Source organism: Lampetra planeri, chromosome 5, assembly GCF_965212315.1.
Source record: "Lampetra planeri chromosome 5, kcLamPlan1.2.h2, whole genome shotgun sequence".
Lineage (NCBI taxonomy): Eukaryota > Metazoa > Chordata > Hyperoartia > Petromyzontiformes > Petromyzontidae > Lampetra > Lampetra planeri.
Genome location: NC_136111.1, coordinates 13,139,434 through 13,158,466, shown reverse-complemented (window position 1 = coordinate 13,158,466; position 19,033 = coordinate 13,139,434). Strand labels below are relative to the sequence as shown.

Here is a 19,033-nt window from a genome sequence, read left to right as displayed (position 1 = left end):
ACCAATGCACATTTTCAGTGCTGATTTCAGCTTTGGCCAGGTATAAAACTCTGGTTACGAGGTTCATAGCACTGTTCACTAACCACCATGTCACTACTCCCATACACATACATGCGCATACAGAGACAAAGATCCTCCGTATAGCCTTAATAGACTGTTGGGACAAGTGCTGTTAGCGAGTACCTATGAAGGCCGCCACGGCACATGAGGGGGTGGGTTGTCAGCACCATGCCCCGCCAAATTTGTCTCCCTTGTGATTTTTTTACACACCTCACCAGGTACTCATTTGAGGCTGAGTCGACCTGGGGGAGGCCCAGGACCGGTAAAAATAATCGTCACTGGTGTTGGCCGTGAGTGGGAATCGAACTCGGGTCACCAGGTTCATGGTGCAGCGAGATAACCACTGCGCCACCGCTCCCCACACACGTCTATACACACAGATATCCACACATGCACACACACATGACTGTATACACAAACATCAATAAAATGACTATACACAAACACACGCCCAGACACAGATACCCACGTGCACACACACACGCCCATACAGATAGACACTCACACGCACACACATGTACACACACATGTCGTCTGCATGACCCCTGACCCCATTGCTGTGGTGGTTGATGAAGAGCGGTTGGTTCTCGTAGTTGGAGGTGAGGACGAGTCCGTCTCGGAGGTCGCTTGTGAGCAGGCGCCGGGAAACCATGTGGTAGCTCAGGGCATTCCTCAGCTCCAGATTCACATTGCTCACCAGAGCCTCTCTGATATCCTGGCCGCAGGAAGGCGGCAGAGGGAGGAGAGGAAAGGGGACATCACAGGCATGGACTCACAGGAAGCATTTCTGGTGCAGAAGCCATGGTCATGGTCTACACAGTGCCAAGAGGTAAATGGGTGCAGTGGAAACAGGATAGGGGATAAAATTGTCCAAGCGGGAGAGCCATGTGCTATAATAAAGCTGCACGTTGCGGACCCTATCCTTCCATGAGCTTCCTAACGTAATCTGCAAGCACCTGTATCCCAAGTACAGACATTTATTTTTTGTACAAACTTTTGTAAATTATTAAATAACAAATGCTGAAGCGCTGCCTATGTTTTATTATTATATTGGTGCTTGTAAAGAAGTGATAATAGCAGCAAGATTGTGAATGTAAATGTATTAATATACTTGGGAAGTCTACTGACATGGAACAACGACTGCACGAAAGGCATAAGAGTGAGGATCACAAAGGCAAAAGTAAAAAAATGGCAGGATTACATAACATCTGGAGAAGTAAGCAAATCAGCTACTAGACCAAACTGAACATTTTAAGAACATGCGTGTTTGGTACAGCTTTGAATGCCTGCAAGACTTGGAGATTAAAAAAGACTGACAGATAAGATATTGGCACTAGAAATGTATTGCTACAGAAGGATAGTGCATCTAAGCTGGACCCAAAGAGTGCCCAATGTAGAAGTAAGAAAACGACTGCACATAGAAGAAGGCCTGCTGCATGCACTGATGAGAAGGAAATTGTCCCTATTTGGACACATATGTGGGATGGACAACAACAGTAAAATTAAAAGTGTGTTGTTCGGAAAAATGGAAGGAACTGGAAAGAGAGGAAGACCTAACGGAGAATGACTTGACAACAGAAGAGGTTGGTGCCAGGAAGATGTGCATTACGTGGAAACATGACAAAATGTGCAATGGACACCTATGGGCTATCTGCCCATGGATCGTGATGATGATGTGATGATGATGATTGGTGCTTGTGAATGTTTAACCACCCAAAGCGATGACGGCCACAGTACCAGCAATTGTAAAGATACACAATGCCTTGTAAAGCCATATTATGGGTTCATGTATGGGCCGTACCTCAGACAGAGCCTCCCAGGCCTCGTCGCTGGGCGTGAAGACTGTGTAGATCCCGGAGGACTCCACGTTGGGCCTCAGGCCAGAAGTGTTGAAGTAGCTCTGTGTAGACATGGCCTCCACGTACCCCATGGTGTTGTAGACGTTCTCCATGGGTGTGACTGCCAGCAGATAATCCAGGCTTACATTTGGTCAAGACAGTGACATTTCTCTTGTCCATGCTGATATTGGGGAGGGTGCTTTTAGCCAACATATTGCTTGATTATCCTACAGATACTGACCCCCACCATGGGAATGTGGAATTTCCACCACTAGCTCAGGGCTTCCAAAGCCGAAGGGCATTGCTCCATTGCTCGTTTATGCAAGTGTATGAGCGTGTATATGTGTGTACGAGCATACTATACATATGTACGCGAGTGTACGTATCCCTTTTAAAAGGGAGTTGGGCATGGTTCTGGCCACGACACCCATTCGCTAGTTGTTCCAGCCTTAATAGGTGCTCGCAAACAGCCATTTTCAACAGTCTATGTAGGCTCCATGGGGAATCTTTGTCCTTTGTAGCTCTTATAAATCTGCAGATAAGATGACTCGGTGGCTCTAAATGTGGGCGAGATTGCTGTATATTAACATGGCATTCCAGTCTTGCATCGTGGCCACTGCAAACGAGATATAGCATCGGCGTCGACGCACTCGTGCCCAATTGCTCTCCACATGAATGCACTCTAATCGCTTTGACTAATCTAAGTGCTGTCTGCTAGCATGTATGGCATGTGAACACCAAGCCAGAAAAATACTGAACCCTTGCATGGATCCGTTCCGTGTGTAATAGCCATTTAGAGGTGCAATTATTAATGGAATGAAAACGATTCTTAAACTCACAACGCATGTATCCAATTGAGTGTGTCATGTATTACTTTTCATTTATGCTAAATATAAGCTGTTGCATATAGGTAAAGAAGTGAACAAGACTACAAACTAGACATAAAAAATCATAAACAATAAAAAAAAAAGCCAACATTCGAATCGAATCAAAACCGAAATCATGGCAATTCATCTAAATTATTGTGGAAAGGTATGAATCCTTATATCTCACATAAGGATTCTAAACGATTATTGATAAATTATTAAAGCCCAACCCGATCATTGATTTAGCAATGTTATTAATTTATTCATAATAGGTTTGGACTTGATTATCGATTCCAAAGTGTATAAATCAACAACTGAATACCGTGACATTTTTGTAAAGAACGTTCAAACCACATGGTACTCCTCAGTCGCCACGTGGTACATTACAATGGACTCACACGTAAGAGACTGTGTTATTAACTTATTATTGTTAGACATTTTGATCATTACCATCAGCTATGATCTATCCACTGCTGGGTGAAGGCCTCCCAATGTCTCCATCCATACTTGTGTAATGAGCGACTTCCAGACACGACGTGTAGAGGGCTTCTTATTCATTTCTAACACTTGCAGGTACAACAATCACTGGGCGACACATATATACATAGGGCTACGCATAGCTGACTCACCCACACAGCCCCATCGTTGGCTGACTAATATAGCGACGACGACGATGATAGCCGTACAGCGGATCGGCCATGCGGCCGGACGATGAAGAGAGATGACGGCGAAGACAGTGACGGCAGCCAGGACCCGGATCCCACGACAGCCCCGAACCTCTGGTCCCGTCCCCCTTATATACTCCTCGGCGTGGCCAGGCCCCGCCCCGGCCACGCCCCCTTCTAGAATCTTCCAGCAGGTTCCCAGAGCTTCCCGACTGAACCCGCCTTTAACCTTTAGCCCAGTTACGCCCCCTTATAGTTGGTTATTATATCACGCCCCCTACCCGCGATTATCCCTCCTGGCCAACAGATGGCACCCTGTCATTACACTTGTATCGCACTAACGTTGTTGTGGATGCAGTTAAGGCTGTAGCTATGTCGTGACAGTGGTGGTGGCGGTGGTTGTGGTTAGGGTTGTGGTCTCTTACTTGCAGAGCAGCCATTTATGCCGTCCACCTTCACGTATCCCGGGCAGCAGTCATACGTCACCACTCTGTTCGAGATGCAAACACGAATATTCACAATAAGCTTCTGAGATTATTGGGGCAAATGCTTTTATTCAGCACCTGTTGTGGTTGGAATTATTTTCACAGTTGCAGAGCACAGGCCTATGGAGCGGCCAGAAACAGAGAGCAATTATGATAGACCAGCAGATAATAATTAACTGGTTTCTGTGCAGGGTGCTGTGAACTCGGGGAAAGCTACATTATGAGGGATTTCCAAAGTTGAGCAGTAAGATGAATGAGCGACTCGGATACATGTTTTTTGCTATGTTGTGGTTGTTGACCATGTTAGAAAACAGCAAATCTGGTGAACGAGTCCTTTGACATTGGTAGAGAGATTGAGACGTGAGGTTCATGAGCACAAAAGCTGTTGCGCCTCTGATTAGCACGGTTGACTACGTACGGTGCGAAAGAAGTTCAACATACATACATTCATACGGCAGTAACGGTATAAGAGTAAAAAGGAATAGACTGACGGGTTGTGATGGAGTTATTGGAGTGAATCGGTGATTTTGGGAGGGTCAATCAACTTAACCACTTCACGTTGTACTGTATTTAGCCGAGAGCAGAATGAGATGTCACTGTAGTTCTCCCACTCCAGCTGGACTTGTGCTTTGTACAGTGTCAGTAAGTGATCAGAGGTGAAGAAAGCTTTGGCTCGAAAACGTAATCCAAGCGTCTTCAACACCTGCTTAGCCAGATTAGTAATGTAGCTGTTGTGACAGTTCACATTGAATGGTCGTGCTAAGCCGATTGATGGATTAACTTGGGATATGATGAGCATTGTTAAATGTGACCAGAAGAATAGTTGAATTGACATCTAGCTTAGGTGATATAGTATGAACTGGGTTGCCTTTGAGTTGCTAGTGATCCGGTATTTGTCACCCTGAACATGGGTTATTTTATAGCCAATGGCGACAGTGAAATCTATTACTACCTGCCTGGAATAGGTCCTCGACTGAATGACGAGGCCAGTATCATGTATGCTTAGCCACCTTTGTCTTTCCAGTGATCACGTGACAACATCAGTTGCAAGTGGTATTAGAACATGTATTGGACCTCCCTTAAGTTGACTCGGCCGTAAATGGTGTGGAGACAACAGTGACCGAATGTGGACCTCCTCCTCTGTTAGGCAAAGCTCTAATAAACTAAACTACAGTATTTTAATTTTACCAGGTAAGGCCCACTGAGCTATAAAGCCATTTTTCAGAAACGACCTAGCCACATAGCTCAACGAAGTGGTTTATCATGTGCAAATGTATAGCAGCCAAACACTCTAAATGCATTATTCTAAATGTGAGTGGAAAAACGGGAGGGCACGGAAAAAAATCCACGCGACCACGGGGAGAACATGCAAACTCAAATCTACAGCCGTCAGGCGAGGTAGTTAACATATCACCACCGTGGCTCCCTACGGTGGCGAGATACGTGCTCGCTTACAGCATGGCCTTTGTCATTGTATTTGTGTATCTATAACTGTAGTATATATGTGTAGTACCTATGCACATGAGTATCTGGAGTCTGTATATTATTGTGTAGGCATGTGCATATTTGTACAGCCTGTGACCAAATCACCCGGAATGTGCCAGATCTTGTCAGGTCTTGGAAACTAAACAGACTTGATCCTGGATATTGCTTGGATGGGTAAACAACATGAACGGTTGTTATAGGCTGCTGTGGGATTACGCGATGGGAAGCAAAGGGCAGTGCAGCTACATTCATGGTTGTAATTTACTTCTGTGCTCCCACGACTCTGCTGTCCACCTTCAACCCGCTCTCACCAGCATGGAGAAATATGGCCAAATTATTCCCACAAACCAGCCAGTGTAGGGAGTCCCAGGGCCGTCTAGGGTAAATGACACCGTGTAGACCCCACGACGCCTTCAAACCAAACCAAAAGTATTACATCTGACACCTTAACGTCGAAGCGCGGGGCCCCCCAATTCGCGGGGCCCTGGGCGGCCTCCCCAATTAGACATACCCTAGGGATTGCTCTGGGGAAGCTCATATCCACCAGTGGATTGACAAACGGCATACTTCTTTGAGCGTGTGTGCATGTGTCTGAGAGTATGTGCAACATATCGTGCAAGGAATTGCGTGAATGTGTCTCGTCTAAGCTTGGTGGGGCACGCAGTTGTGCATTGAGTCTTGCCACTTCAGTGATCTTGCACAATAAAAAGCAGGTTAATCAGCAATCCAGCGAGAATGTCTCTATCGGTAAAAATTAATCACGGTGAAATTCCTGCTTTAATGTTTTCTCAACCGGCAATGTTATTCTGTGCGTGTGTGACTGCTGTAGGTGTGTGTGTATGTGTAGTGTAGCGGTTAGCGCTACGCTGCGCTATGAACCCGGCGGCCCGAGTTCGATTCCTGCTCACGCTCAACACCAGTGACAATTATCTGAACCGGTCCTGGACCTGCCCTAGGTCGACTCAGACTCAAATGAGTACCGGCCTTCATACGTACTGGCTAACAGCACTTGTCCCAACAGTCTGTAAGCTACACGGGGGATGTTTGTCCTTTTATGTCACGGTGTGAGCTATGTGACCCTTTTGCTCGAGTAGTAAGTGAAAGCCTCTGTGTGTAGGTGTGTGAATATTGGTCGTGGACCGACTCACCACCCTACCCAGCACAGACACTGACTCATCGAATAATTAGGGGCCGTCCATAAATTATTTTAAGATGTTTTCTTGTTCATGTTTTTGTTTTTTGTTTGTTGCGGTTGCACCCGATTCAAGAGCCGAATGGCTCACAGGGCTATACCTAATAAATGAACTTGAACTTGACGTCACGCGATTTTGGACGATTTTTTTACCCCCCCCCCCATCGTCACACGGCGTCAGAAAAAGTCAGACCCCCCCTCAAATATGACGTCACAAAGCTCTTCCCCCCCCAAGAAAAATAAAACATGCTTCAAATCGCTTTAAACTATTGACATTGTAGTGCGTATTTAATGTGGCGCTGCACTCTGATGTTGTAGGAGAAAACATGTATTAAAAAGTCTATTAAATTAAGTAGAACGTGTTGTCTATATTTATTTAAAGTTGCGCATTTTTATGTGACGTCACATTTCTCAAACCCCACCCCCCTCGTTACACATCGTCACAAATGTCTGACCCCCCCCCCAGGTACGTGACGTCATTTATGGACTGCCCCTTATCGCGATTCAAATGAATGGATTGCGCTGACTGGTAGTGCTTCTTATGGCTAGTGAGAAATTGCATTGTTTTATCCTTTGGCAGGGTGATTAGCAACGTTCTATACAGGCCTGTGTGTTGATGTCGAAGTTGGTGTGCCAGTTCAGGGCGAATGTCTCAGGTGAATGTATCAGATGCTGCCAGCCAGAATGGTCGAAGTGTGTGGGGCATTGTTGCCATTACAGTACATACAATCGCATATGAATATAATAGCACAATCTGCTACATATTCCATTCCACATGTGTACATATACAGCCCCCCCCCCCTTTGTCAATCCACTGCTGGTGACGGCCTCCTCTCGCTGTGCGGGTTGTTTGACCAAACTTCACCACTCTGGTCAGAGTGAAAAAATAAGCACACAACTCTTATAACCTCGGTTATTACGAGTGCGCAGTATTCATTTATATATTGCAAGCTCATTCACACGCGGCGGCAGAAAAGCATGGTACAATAGTCAATTTTGCTCGGCTGCCCTGTGCTGTCAATAACACATGTTATGACTATTCAATACGTGTAGCATGACATTAATAATAATTTCTTTCTTTAAAAAATCGACAGTGATAATAGAGTCGCCGCATCGCCCCACCACGAGTGACTGCTGCACGTTACAACGGGCACGTTCCGTGTGTGCGGTCGGGGGTATATGAATACGCGTGTGTATTAATATCGATGCGTGTTGTATGTGAGGGCGTCTGCCCGCACGTACGTGTATGCATGGCGTGTGTCTGTCGTTAACTCGGATAATTTACTCGTCGGGCTATAAGTGTCCCATCTGCTGTCTTAACTACAGTATCCGCTGGCCAGAAAATTCCGGCGCAATTATGTCACAGCGTATATATATATATAAGTGCTGTCGCTATATGATTATAACTGGCTAATCGATGTCAGTAGATGCCGACGGACTGGCTCACGATGCTGGTGATGACAGCCTCTATCCACTGCTCCATAGTATAGTCTCCCATGTCACTGTATATGGTAGAAGACATGGAAATAGATTATTTAAAACATCTGAAATCAATGTTATGAATGTTGAAAAGGTTTTACAAGTGTCCTGCAGTCAAACATTTGCTTTTAAATGCAGTACAAAACATCAGTGACTCGTGATTAATATGGAATTCAGACCTAGTACAAATTACTGAATTAAGATTGAGTGGAATTCCTAAAGCATCTCAATGCGATTGCATCCTAAAAATCTGAATAAAAAGAAACTCACTGCATGAGATTGCGGTGAAAATGTTTTTTGGAGGATTGCCCTCCTCTCCGTGTTAGTGATTGTGTTATCAACATCATCTCTTGAGATGGAGAAATGTTTTTGGATCTCTTGCAGAGCAGTGCAACCCTTCGTGTTAAGAGAATGAGCTGTGGAAGCAGATATCACAGAGCTACATCTGAGATCCCTTCAAGTGACCTTTGGCCTATAAAGTAGAGGGCAACACTTTCCCACTACATTTTCCACTGAGAGTAACGTTTGTCACACAATCGTCAAAACAATTATTAGTAAATTTCCGAACTGAAGTATACCCAAATTAAGTGCAGAACAAAATTACATGTGACGGTTATTTTTGTGCAGGCAATGTTCACCGAGCTGACACCATGAACCCTTGAGAACCCGGTGGCTGTCTGGATTCAATTCCAGGATCTCAAAAGTGCCACCTCAACGCTCTGACCTCTGAGTGTCCTGGCCACCTTGAGAAGCGATTTTTACTTATTGGAAGGGGGACTTAGCAAATGGAGAGTGCTGGTTTGTACCAAACAATATATTCAGATTAATGGAAAGAAACACAGGCAGATGATAAGAGGAACATCTTTATCTTGGACTAGAACAAACCGATGAAGTCAGCCATGTGGACAGATTGAAGTGAGACTTCCAGACTGTGGGAGCAGCAGCAGAGAAGGTGTAACCTTCCACTGAGTGAGGATTGACTCAGAATTTGACAGGAGGCCTTGGCTACTGGAGCAGAGTGGACTTAGGGGAGGGCGAGTAGTGATGTGAGAAGGTATAGGAAGGTTATGGCAGCCCTGTCTCATGTTGACATTCGTGTAAAAACTCTTTATGCACCATACTGGAGCATTATGGGTAAATACATTACTTAAATTATCTTCTGTATCTCCACTTCTTTTGTCTATTGGCCTACTGGCTTTCTAGACCCATTTTAACTTGGACTATGCTTAAGAAAGCCAACTCTGGACTGGTTTCAAGCTTCTGGGTCTCATCAGCAAATACTGCTCACTTACCAGATGTCATTGATGATTGCACGTTTTCTAAATGACGGGGTTTTGTCAGCCAAAATAAAATAATTGAAACTACTTCATTTTTGTATTTCTACATGCAAACGTTGTAAAGTCCTGCTAGTCTGGAAGTCAAACTAGTGTGGGTACTGTTTTATAATGGGTCCACACACTTGATTAGTGTAGCACTGCTTGATAAGGAAACATATAATTGGCGATGTATCTGGCAATGGCCCTTCAAAACAGAATATAAATATAGAGGCTATAAAGATGTAGAGTCAAAAAGAGTCACTCTACCTCTCTGCTCTCTCTATGTATGCGCTATGAAGACGGCACATTACCCACAAATCACCTCTTCTAGAAATGTATTTCTTTTAAGGCAGTATAAACGACAAATGTATTGAGTTTATTGTTACGTGTGCTTGTTCAGCACTACCAATACAATATCACCAAATAATTAGATTAATGTAGAGTGAGTACTCGGAAGAGCATCTTATTTGGTTTCTGACTAGTGTGGCCCTCTGTAGTATTTCACGTTAGGGTTGGAGTTAGGGTTCCAACACACCACTTCAAGGAAGATCTGGCTACACACAATTCTACGTTTTAAAAAATCTTTATGAAAAGTCCACGAAGATTTTGATTTACGTGAGTGCGCCTGATTTTCGTCAGATCTCCGGAGAAGAGAATGGTTGAGCTTGGATCGTTCTTTGGGTGGGGGACCACCATACACAAAAAGGGGTCATAGACTGCACCGCGGCTACATCGTCAGCAGAGGGCAGTGCAGCAACATCCACTTGTATTGTACCACGTCCCTTCACCAACACACATTGACCGTCGTGGTGAAGTATGAGCTCATAACCTTCACAATACACACTGCGTGGGGGAAATGTTCCCATCCGGTAAAGGTTTGACAAAAGGGCTGTACATGTAGAGCACCACTGGAGGTTGATGAATACTCCCGATTGATGGCCCGCTGTGCTCGCGTGTTCCTTGCTTATGGAAGAAATAGAGGCCACGGGGCTGGGCTCCGATAAAGCGTGACGCACACTGGCACCGTTTCCCGTGATATGGATGAATTAATGTGTTTATTGCAATGAAATAAATAAAGCTGGCGAAGTTTGTTCTAACGACTGAAAGGGCATGTCATCGAATAGATCTTGCAACAAAGACTTCTTCCAGATGATAGATTCCAAAGCGTCACTTGTTTATTAAACAAGGCAACCTTGGACAAGTTGTACACGCCCACACAAAGTTTCTGATTGGTTCTGCAGCTGTAATAGCAGAATTGTTTATTCGTCTACAAAAGTTTTATAAAAAGTAATATCATGGAAAAAATAACATGCCTTTAAAAAATGTACCGCATTAGATCAGTTCACATATTTTTTCGATGCTCAAATCACCCTGAATGCACCTGGTCTCATCAAATAAAAAAAAACTGATTTCAGCCTCATCATGAGGCCTCCTTTGCCAGTACCAAAATTTCATAGGTTTTTTCCCCTTTTTTCTGTCAAAAAAACTGAAACCTTTTTGTTTGCATTCTGACCGCTGGTATTGTGGTTAGTGTAAACATGATTCCTTGTAAAAAAAGGTTTAAGTTTTGTTGCCAGAGAAAAGGGGGAAAAAAACCTATGATTAGATTTCAGCCTGGTTAGTACTTGGATGAGAGAATACCGAGGAACACCAGGTGATGTAGGACTGACTGCGAGGTAGCCATCATGTGGCAGTACAGCGAATGATTAAATCTAAGCATGTGAAACTTTGATTGTTACCCCCTCGTATGTGTTGGTTTTCTTCGGTTACTCCAATTTCATCCCATATGTAAAATACTGTACTCATTTAGGAAGTTGGCAAACATCTCAGTGCATTATCCTCATGTATAGAGTCTTGAGACTCAGATAAGCTCTCTGTAATTTCTAAAGGGCATAATTTTTCACGTTATACTTAACTATTTTCGGTGAATGAGGTCTTTGTACATCCTCGTAAGAGTAATTATAGTCTCACTTACAAGGAACGAACTCATGAACCATTGCCACATGGCGACTTATTTCGAAAAAGTCGAGACCCTTTGTGTATTTGGTTTGTGCGGTTACATCTCACTGATGAGCCCCAACTCTACAGTTGGGAACTGAGTCTTGCGTTACAGCAGTGCATAGCGAACGCTCAAAATAAAGTGCTGTCATCTCCGCTCCTAACAGCTGACATGGTGATGGAACGGTGCCAAGGAGAGATGTATAAATATTATCGTTAATATTATTTAGGACGCATTAGACGCCAGAAAATGCCCGTGAAATGTCACGGTTTTAACTTCAAACTTTCCTTCCCATGATGTGTAAGTTTTCTTCCGTGTCCTACAACAATGCCTCGCCCCCGTGTTTCCCATGGTGTCCTCCCGCGTGTCCCTTCGCTCACGTGGGCTGCCCGCAGATCTTCCGCGCGTACCACTGCTTGCAGCTGGAGTAGTATTTCTTGCCGGTGCCTTCGATCTGTTGCACGGCGCACACGTTGGGTCTGTAGGAGAAGGAAAAGGTGCAACCACCATCACTGAGGATTTCCGAATTGACACTCCCGTCCATGACTTGACACCGAGAGCACACGATCACGTGACTTAATGCGATCGCAAAGATCATTTTAAAAAGGTTATATTTTTGGAATTGACGATAAGAGCATGTCATATTTGACGTCGAAGATGCAGTCTAAATTCAAGAAATTGGAGTTAATATTCAGATACTGTGTGTTAAAACAGATTCAGAGTTTGCTTGTCTTGAATCAATACTGCTGAATGTATGCGCTCCCAGAAGGCCGTGCGGCTAATGGGTTGTGTGAGGAATGCTTTTATTTTTACGTCAAGGGATATTTTATGCTGATCTGTTTTCATATTTATAGTCTCTACAACGACGTTCATGACTATTTTAAGTTATTTAAGTTATATTTAATACGAGATGCGAGAATGGGAATTGTTCCCATAGCCTGGCGTGAATTGTATTGCGTTCATCATCGAATAACAGACCACGACTTTGGACAATTCGCGGAAAGTTTAACACTCATTGGTGATTATAAAGTAGCGAATGAAAGCAATTAACGCATAACATTATACAGTACACAGTATTATAGTTTGCCAACAGTTGAAAATACGTAACTCTCGTCATTTACAGCCCCTTCTCAAGCCACTGTTGGATCGAGGCTTCCCCGACATCGTGGAGGTCATGGAGGCTAAATTTTGATTTAAAGCTTTCGTGACTGCAGGGATTCATCTTCTTGGTTCTTTCGGTAAAGTCACGTAGAAGGGAAGTAATAAAATAATAAAAATAAAACATAATAAAATTATTCTCACGACGTTTCGGCCTCGACGGACCTGGTTTTCACCTGAGGACGGCTGCTTGCGTTGTGGCCGAAACGTCGTGAGAATAATTTTATTATGTTTTATTTTTATTATTTTATTACTTCCCTTCTACGTGACTTTACCGAAAGAACCAAGAAGAGGGGTCATGGAGGCTGTTTGACCATACTTCTCCACGATGGTCACTGCGGGTTGGTGAAGGGGGGCGGGCCCAGGACCGGTTCATATATCTCTCGCCACTGATGCTAACCATGGCCGGGATTCGAATACAGGAAGGTAGCGGTATCCACTGACCACTGGACCAACGCTCTCCACCCAGCCTCCCATTTATGCAACTCAGAATATGCAGATATTTTGTGAAATTAGAAACGTACAATTCGACTGACAAATGTCTATATTCTTGGTTCTTTCGGTAAAGTCACGTAGAAGGGAAATAATAAAAGGATACAAATAATAAAAATATTTGTATTATTATAAATAATAATACAAATATTATAAATAATACAAATATTTGTATTTTTTTCCGGTAAAGTCACGTAGAAGGGAAATAATAAAATAATACACATAATACAATATTTGTATTATTATAAATAATACAACTATTTGTATTATTGTATTATGTCCCTTCTACGTGACTTTACCGAAAGAACCAAGAATATGAATCCCTGCAGTCACGAAAGCTTTAAATAAAAATTTGACAAATGTCTGTTCACGGCATATTGTCTTTGATCTCCGATAAGTAAATGGGTCACAACAAGTTATATATATTTGTCCAGACGAGGCATAAATATACACGCAATAGTCATGGTTCGCCGTCTGGGAATGCCCGCTGGTTATGTGAATAAGCTGGCGCCTCCATCCACAAAGTGAGCCCTTGTCAGCGAGTGGAACGAACGAAGCTCCGTGCCCAAAGGCGTATTGCATCAATAACCTGTCTTATGCGTGTCAAACGTTCTATCATCGTCGGCCGTGGTCTATATACTGCTGGATAAATGTTGGCCCATCAGCATCAAGTGCCATGATTAATACGATGCTGGATGAAGGGTTTTTCCATCGTTGTCGAAACATGATCTATCCGCTGCAAGATGAAGCTCTCCACTCTCTACGCCGTCGCCACCCCTCGTGGCATTGCGATTCCACAATTCATCTCACTCCTGCACGTACATTAATTTATCTCCTCTGTCCGTTTCATACACCGGCAAATGCATTTACAAAGACACAGACTTCTCGCATAGCCTACACGGGCTGTTGAAGCAAGTTCTGTTAGTGAGCGACTTTGAAAAGGCTGTAACGGCGCATGGGAGGGTGGTGTGGCTAGAATGACGCCCAGCAATATGGAACCATAATGCATTATGGAGGAACAATGATACAAATGTATAGCAAAAACAAATCCCATACTCTCACAAACGAGTTTTCAGATGAGAAAGACCTGTGGCTATTTCCACAGTTAAATAATAATTGGTCACCAAGTGTCTGCTTCTCTTTTTACCTGTCCATACATGAAATCCATTCAGTTCAAATATGTGTGAAGATCCCCCATATTTCCGTTTATTATTCTGGAAAGAATTGTGCCACGTGCAATTGTGCGCGTTAATGCTCCCGAGTGGGTGGTGTGACCAGAACCGCGCTGGGGTGACGCCTTTGTCTTGTCACCCCCAGCATTGATGTTGAGGCAGGGTATGTGCATGATGGTCTGCAGGAATCGAACTCAGCCCCTCATCTATTGCCTCACTACACCACGTACAAAGACAAAACATAAGTCAAGACTTTTCACAGACTGTAATTCAATTGACGTTAGCGAGAACCTATTAAGGTCGGCACGCCGCACAAAAGGGTGGTGTGGTTATAAACACGCCCAACCACCTTTGTCTCCCTAGTGCTGATGTTTAGACACCGCGTTAAATACTAATTGATGGCTTATGCGACCTAGGCGATGCCTAGAACCGCTATTGGTATTCGCCACTGCGGTGAGCCGTGTTCACGAATGGAACCCAGCTGGCCAGATTCGAAGGGCTACGTGCTAAAAGCTACACCACCGCTTCACCCTGCACCCCATAAACACAATGACGCATACAGGCGACACCATGGACACAGGTATGCAGATTAATCCCACTCTCTCACGCACACCGGCCCGCTCTCGTGCCAGTATAAGAATCCCATATTTAGACTGAGTAAACTTTTGGATCGGCGCTTATGTGTGTAAGCGACTGGGGCACACAAGTGAATCATACATCACGCTAACTCACCGACACTTTGACATGTACGCACGTAGGCGAAAAGAGACACGGGCCCATAGGACTCATACATTGAAGCAAGCACTCACTCAGACACAAACACACAACGTTACATACAGATACACACATGCATAAAGACATAGACACACACCCAAATAAAAAGAACTACTAAACACCAGAGGTGGGACAAAGTCATTGTTATGCAAGTCCAAGTCGAGTCGCAAGTCATCAAATTCATGACTCGAGTCTGACTCGAGTCCAAGTCACATGACTCGAGTCCACATCTCATAGGTGGGACAAAGTCATTGTTATGCAAGTCCAAGTCGAGTCGCAAGTCATCAAATTCATGACTCGAGTCTGACTCGAGTCCAAGTCACATGACTCGAGTCCACACCTCTGCTAAACACAACGAAATTCACACAATCCCATACATACAGACTCACAGACACAAAGATCTCCCGTATAGCCTGAACAGACTTTTGCAGAAAGTGCTGTTAGCGAGCACCTATGAAGACTGGTACGGCATAGGAGGGATGGGTGAACAGCACCACCCTGGCCGTCCTTGCCTCCACAGATTTAGATATCGAATCAAACACTTGTGTAAGGCTGAGTCAACCAGGATGGGCCAAAGACAGTTTCTGATGCCGCTTGCCACTGATATCCGTAGCCCGGAATCGAAATCTGGTCGCCGGATTCCTGTACCACCGCTCCCTATATTAATACTTCTACACAAAGCCAAAGATCAGCGTATAACCTATCCGGTCTATTGGGGGAAAGTGCTGTCGGCGAGCACAAATTATTTTTTTTAAGGCCGGTACTATGCAGCAGGGAGTGGTGTGTCCAGCACCATGCATTGGCCGCATTTTCCATGCTGATGTCTTACACCCCAGGTACTAATCAATTGCTGAGTCGACCTAGGTAAGAGCCAAAACCACACACTCGGACGCACGCAGACACTCACACACCTTACCCCTGCTTGTTCCCGCGCACACGGCTGTGGTACAGGTGTTTGTCGAAGGCAGATCCCTCCGAGGGGACGACGGTGACAGCGGCCAGCAGCAGGCACGCGACAAGCAGCATCATCCTCCTCCTCCCTGGGGACCCCGCACTGCAGGGACCTGGCCGGGTCGGACGCCGGCTTTATGGGAGGCGGGACCCGGGAAGGACTTGGGGGGCGGGATGTGGGAGTGAACGGCTGGCTGGTGTCCGTCACATGCAGAGACCGAGATCTATCTCCCCTATAGCTTGCGGATTAGATTGCTGGGGAAAAGAACTGTTTAGCCGGCCCAAGTTGGTGTGGATAGGATTTCAACTCAGGTCGCCGGGTTCGAAGGGCGGTGCGATAACTGCTGTGTGCCACTGCTCCGCACGCTACACACGCAGCGCGCGCACGTGTCGCGTGCTAGTTTCCTGGAAGGGTTCCGAATCATTAAAGAGCGTAACCATGTGCACATAGACAATGTGCAGCCCTCTTTGGCCATGAACTTATCGCTGGTGGAAGAGGGCATCCCCACGCCGTGCGGGCTGTGGATTTAGTTTCAGTTATTTTCATTTATTATTATTTTATTTTATTATTATTACCTACGTGACTTTACCGAAATAACCTAAGATTATGGGCTATGGAAAGTTATCTCTCACTACGTCGGTCAGCGCGAGTTGGTGAAGCGAGCAGCATCGAAGCACAGTACAACAATGAATATTGCTGCACTGCTCCCTGCTGACCAAAACGCAACAGAACCCCGAAGTTGCCTATGATGATCAGGCGCGCAAATGTGCCCCTCGTCCGAATGACATCCACGCTGAGCCCTACTTAACCTCCGGGATCTGAAGAGATCGGGCGCATTGCGGGTGATTTGGTTATGGGCATGAGAAATATAGATCCGTCCAAAGGAACACAACAATCTTGTCCTACTCGTGAACGGAATGTTGAATAAATGCATTTAGGAAAGAGGGAATGTTACTGGTAGGAACCTCCTGGTTACACCCGCCCACATGAGATTATTGTGTCCGTCCGTCCGTCGTGCATCCAAAAATGGGAGGGGTGGGGCTGGGTGGAAAGGGTGGGGAGGGGAGGGTGGGGAGGGGCTGGGTGGGGAGGGAGGGGCTGGGTGGGGGATGGGAGGGGTGAGGCTGGGTGGGGAGGGGCTGGTCACCCCGTGGTGCCCTTATAAAACTCAACGTTTAACCTACTCACGCCGGCTTGTGCCCGCCATCACAGTCGGCCATATTTGTGGAATACACCACGCCACACTACAATGACAATAGTTTAAAGCGATCTGAAGCATGTTTCATTTGGGGGGGGGGGGGGGGCAGAGCTTTGTGACGTCATATTTGAGGGGGGGGGGGTCTGACTTATTGTGACGCCGTGTGACGAGGGGAGGGGGGTCCAAAATCGTCCAAAATCGCCTGACGTCATTTATGGACGGCCCCTAACCCGTGCGGAAGCGTTTGGAGGAGAGTGAGAGCAGAGGCAGGGAAACCAAGGAGCATATAGCGGTGGATGAACCCGGGTGAAGCTGATCTCTATGAACAGCAGTCGAAGTCATTCCCTGTCCATCAATGGATGTAACCGAGCTGTCCGATGGCTTCTGCGCTCTCCAGCACGCACAGTGCACATCAACCAATCCACAGAAGGCAATTTAATTCATTCATTTATTATGGGAACATATAATGTGAAAATATTCATAGTCTTTGTTCTTTAATGTTTAGCAGAAAACAAGGGAATATAGATATTTAGTCTGACCTTGACCCTCCCTCACCTATGAAAATGCACATATATTGTTTGATTGTTCTAGTTTCAAGAAAAGGCTCGAATAAATGTGCGCTAATAATGTCGGCATTATAGTCGCGACCTGCATATTTACAAGGAGTAGTGTTTCGAGGATTCGTGAACTTTATTGTTTACGCCAGTGCCTTTTTTCCTCTCCAGATTTTGTCGCTAGGTGGCACACGTCTCACATTATAAAATACAAACATCGATTTCCTTGCGCAACGTAAAACTACGAGAGTGCTAAATGCCAGAGTAAAATAGTTTTAGAAAATTGAGCTGAGATATGGTTAAACTTATAAAGTGGCAAATTGTGCCAATGTGTAAGCTACAATGTGGCTATAATTGGACAAGTGGAGATGAGACGGCTGTAATCATGAGTATATTACTGTTTGGGATATATAATATAATCGACCAGTTCTTATTGTATTTTTGCTGAAGACTGACATTTCTCAACACTTTCGTGGACTGTTAGGAGAGTGAAATTCGCACTCTCAAATCTCAAAATCTGAACAGCGAGCAAAGCAATTAAGACTTTGATAGCTGCGTCCCCACGCTGCTCAGAAACATCGCTTGAATCATCCTCGACAGCAACCTTTTTTGTTGGCTACTCTACCCCTTGTTGAATTTTGTTTCAGGCGAGAACCCCTTTGCCTGGCACAACATGGTTCTGAGAAATAAATGTACGAATAATGAACATCAATATTTTAACCAATTGCCCATTTTGTTAGCTACCCCACACTAGCTAGCAAGCGAATGGAACAATTCTAGATTTGAAGTTTTCGTGACTGCAAGGATCCATACTCTTTGGTTCTTTCGGTAAAGTCACGTAGGTGAAAAAATTATAAAATAAGAATAAAATACTATTTTAAATTTTAGTTATTTCTATTTGATTTTATTTTTTATTTTATTCTTATTTGAATTTTTTACTTTATTATTTTTTCACCTACGTGACTTTACCGAAAGAACCAAAGAGTACGAATAGAACAATTCAACAGGTGCTCTGCATCCACGGCGTAATTTGTTCGCGCTCGCTGGTTACTCTTGGAAACCCACTTTACTTACAATCAATTCGTTTAGAAATGCCTTTTATATCGATCAAGGTTACCATACGTATTTAAATGTTATCGTAGTTATTTTACATTGGCAGATTCATACGTGATTATTCACCAATGACTCTCATGTACGACACAATTTCACGCATTTATGAATGACCCCTGGTGCATTGCCACGTATTTAACCCCCCAGGGGTCACGGGTTGAGAACCGCTACTCTTACACAACACCCTAGCTACTTCTTACTTTTTGGGGAAGTCAAGTGAAATACACGTCTTTAAATA

The 19,033-nt window shown here is 44.6% G+C and overlaps 1 protein-coding gene across 2 annotated transcripts in view; it reads right to left on the bottom strand.

The window, feature by feature from the left end:
* LOC144718914 (transforming growth factor-beta-induced protein ig-h3-like) overlaps positions 1 to 16,225 on the bottom strand; it is a 34,674-nt gene extending 18,449 nt beyond the window's left edge. Inside the window, exons 1-5 of one of the 2 annotated variants that reach the window (XM_078594518.1) lie at positions 15,898 to 16,225; positions 11,766 to 11,864; positions 3,855 to 3,919; positions 1,862 to 2,019; positions 611 to 775 (exon numbers count right to left, since the gene is read on the bottom strand). In XM_078594518.1, coding sequence (XP_078450644.1) covers positions 611 to 775; positions 1,862 to 2,019; positions 3,855 to 3,919; positions 11,766 to 11,864; positions 15,898 to 16,010 — 600 coding nt within the window. In that variant the 5' untranslated portion in view covers positions 16,011 to 16,225. Of the gene's footprint in view, positions 1 to 610; positions 776 to 1,861; positions 2,020 to 3,393; positions 3,494 to 3,854; positions 3,920 to 11,765; positions 11,865 to 15,897 lie in introns of those variants that run through there. The other variant, XM_078594519.1, reaches the window with a different exon arrangement.
* Between the last annotated feature and the right edge of the window lie 2,808 nt (positions 16,226 to 19,033).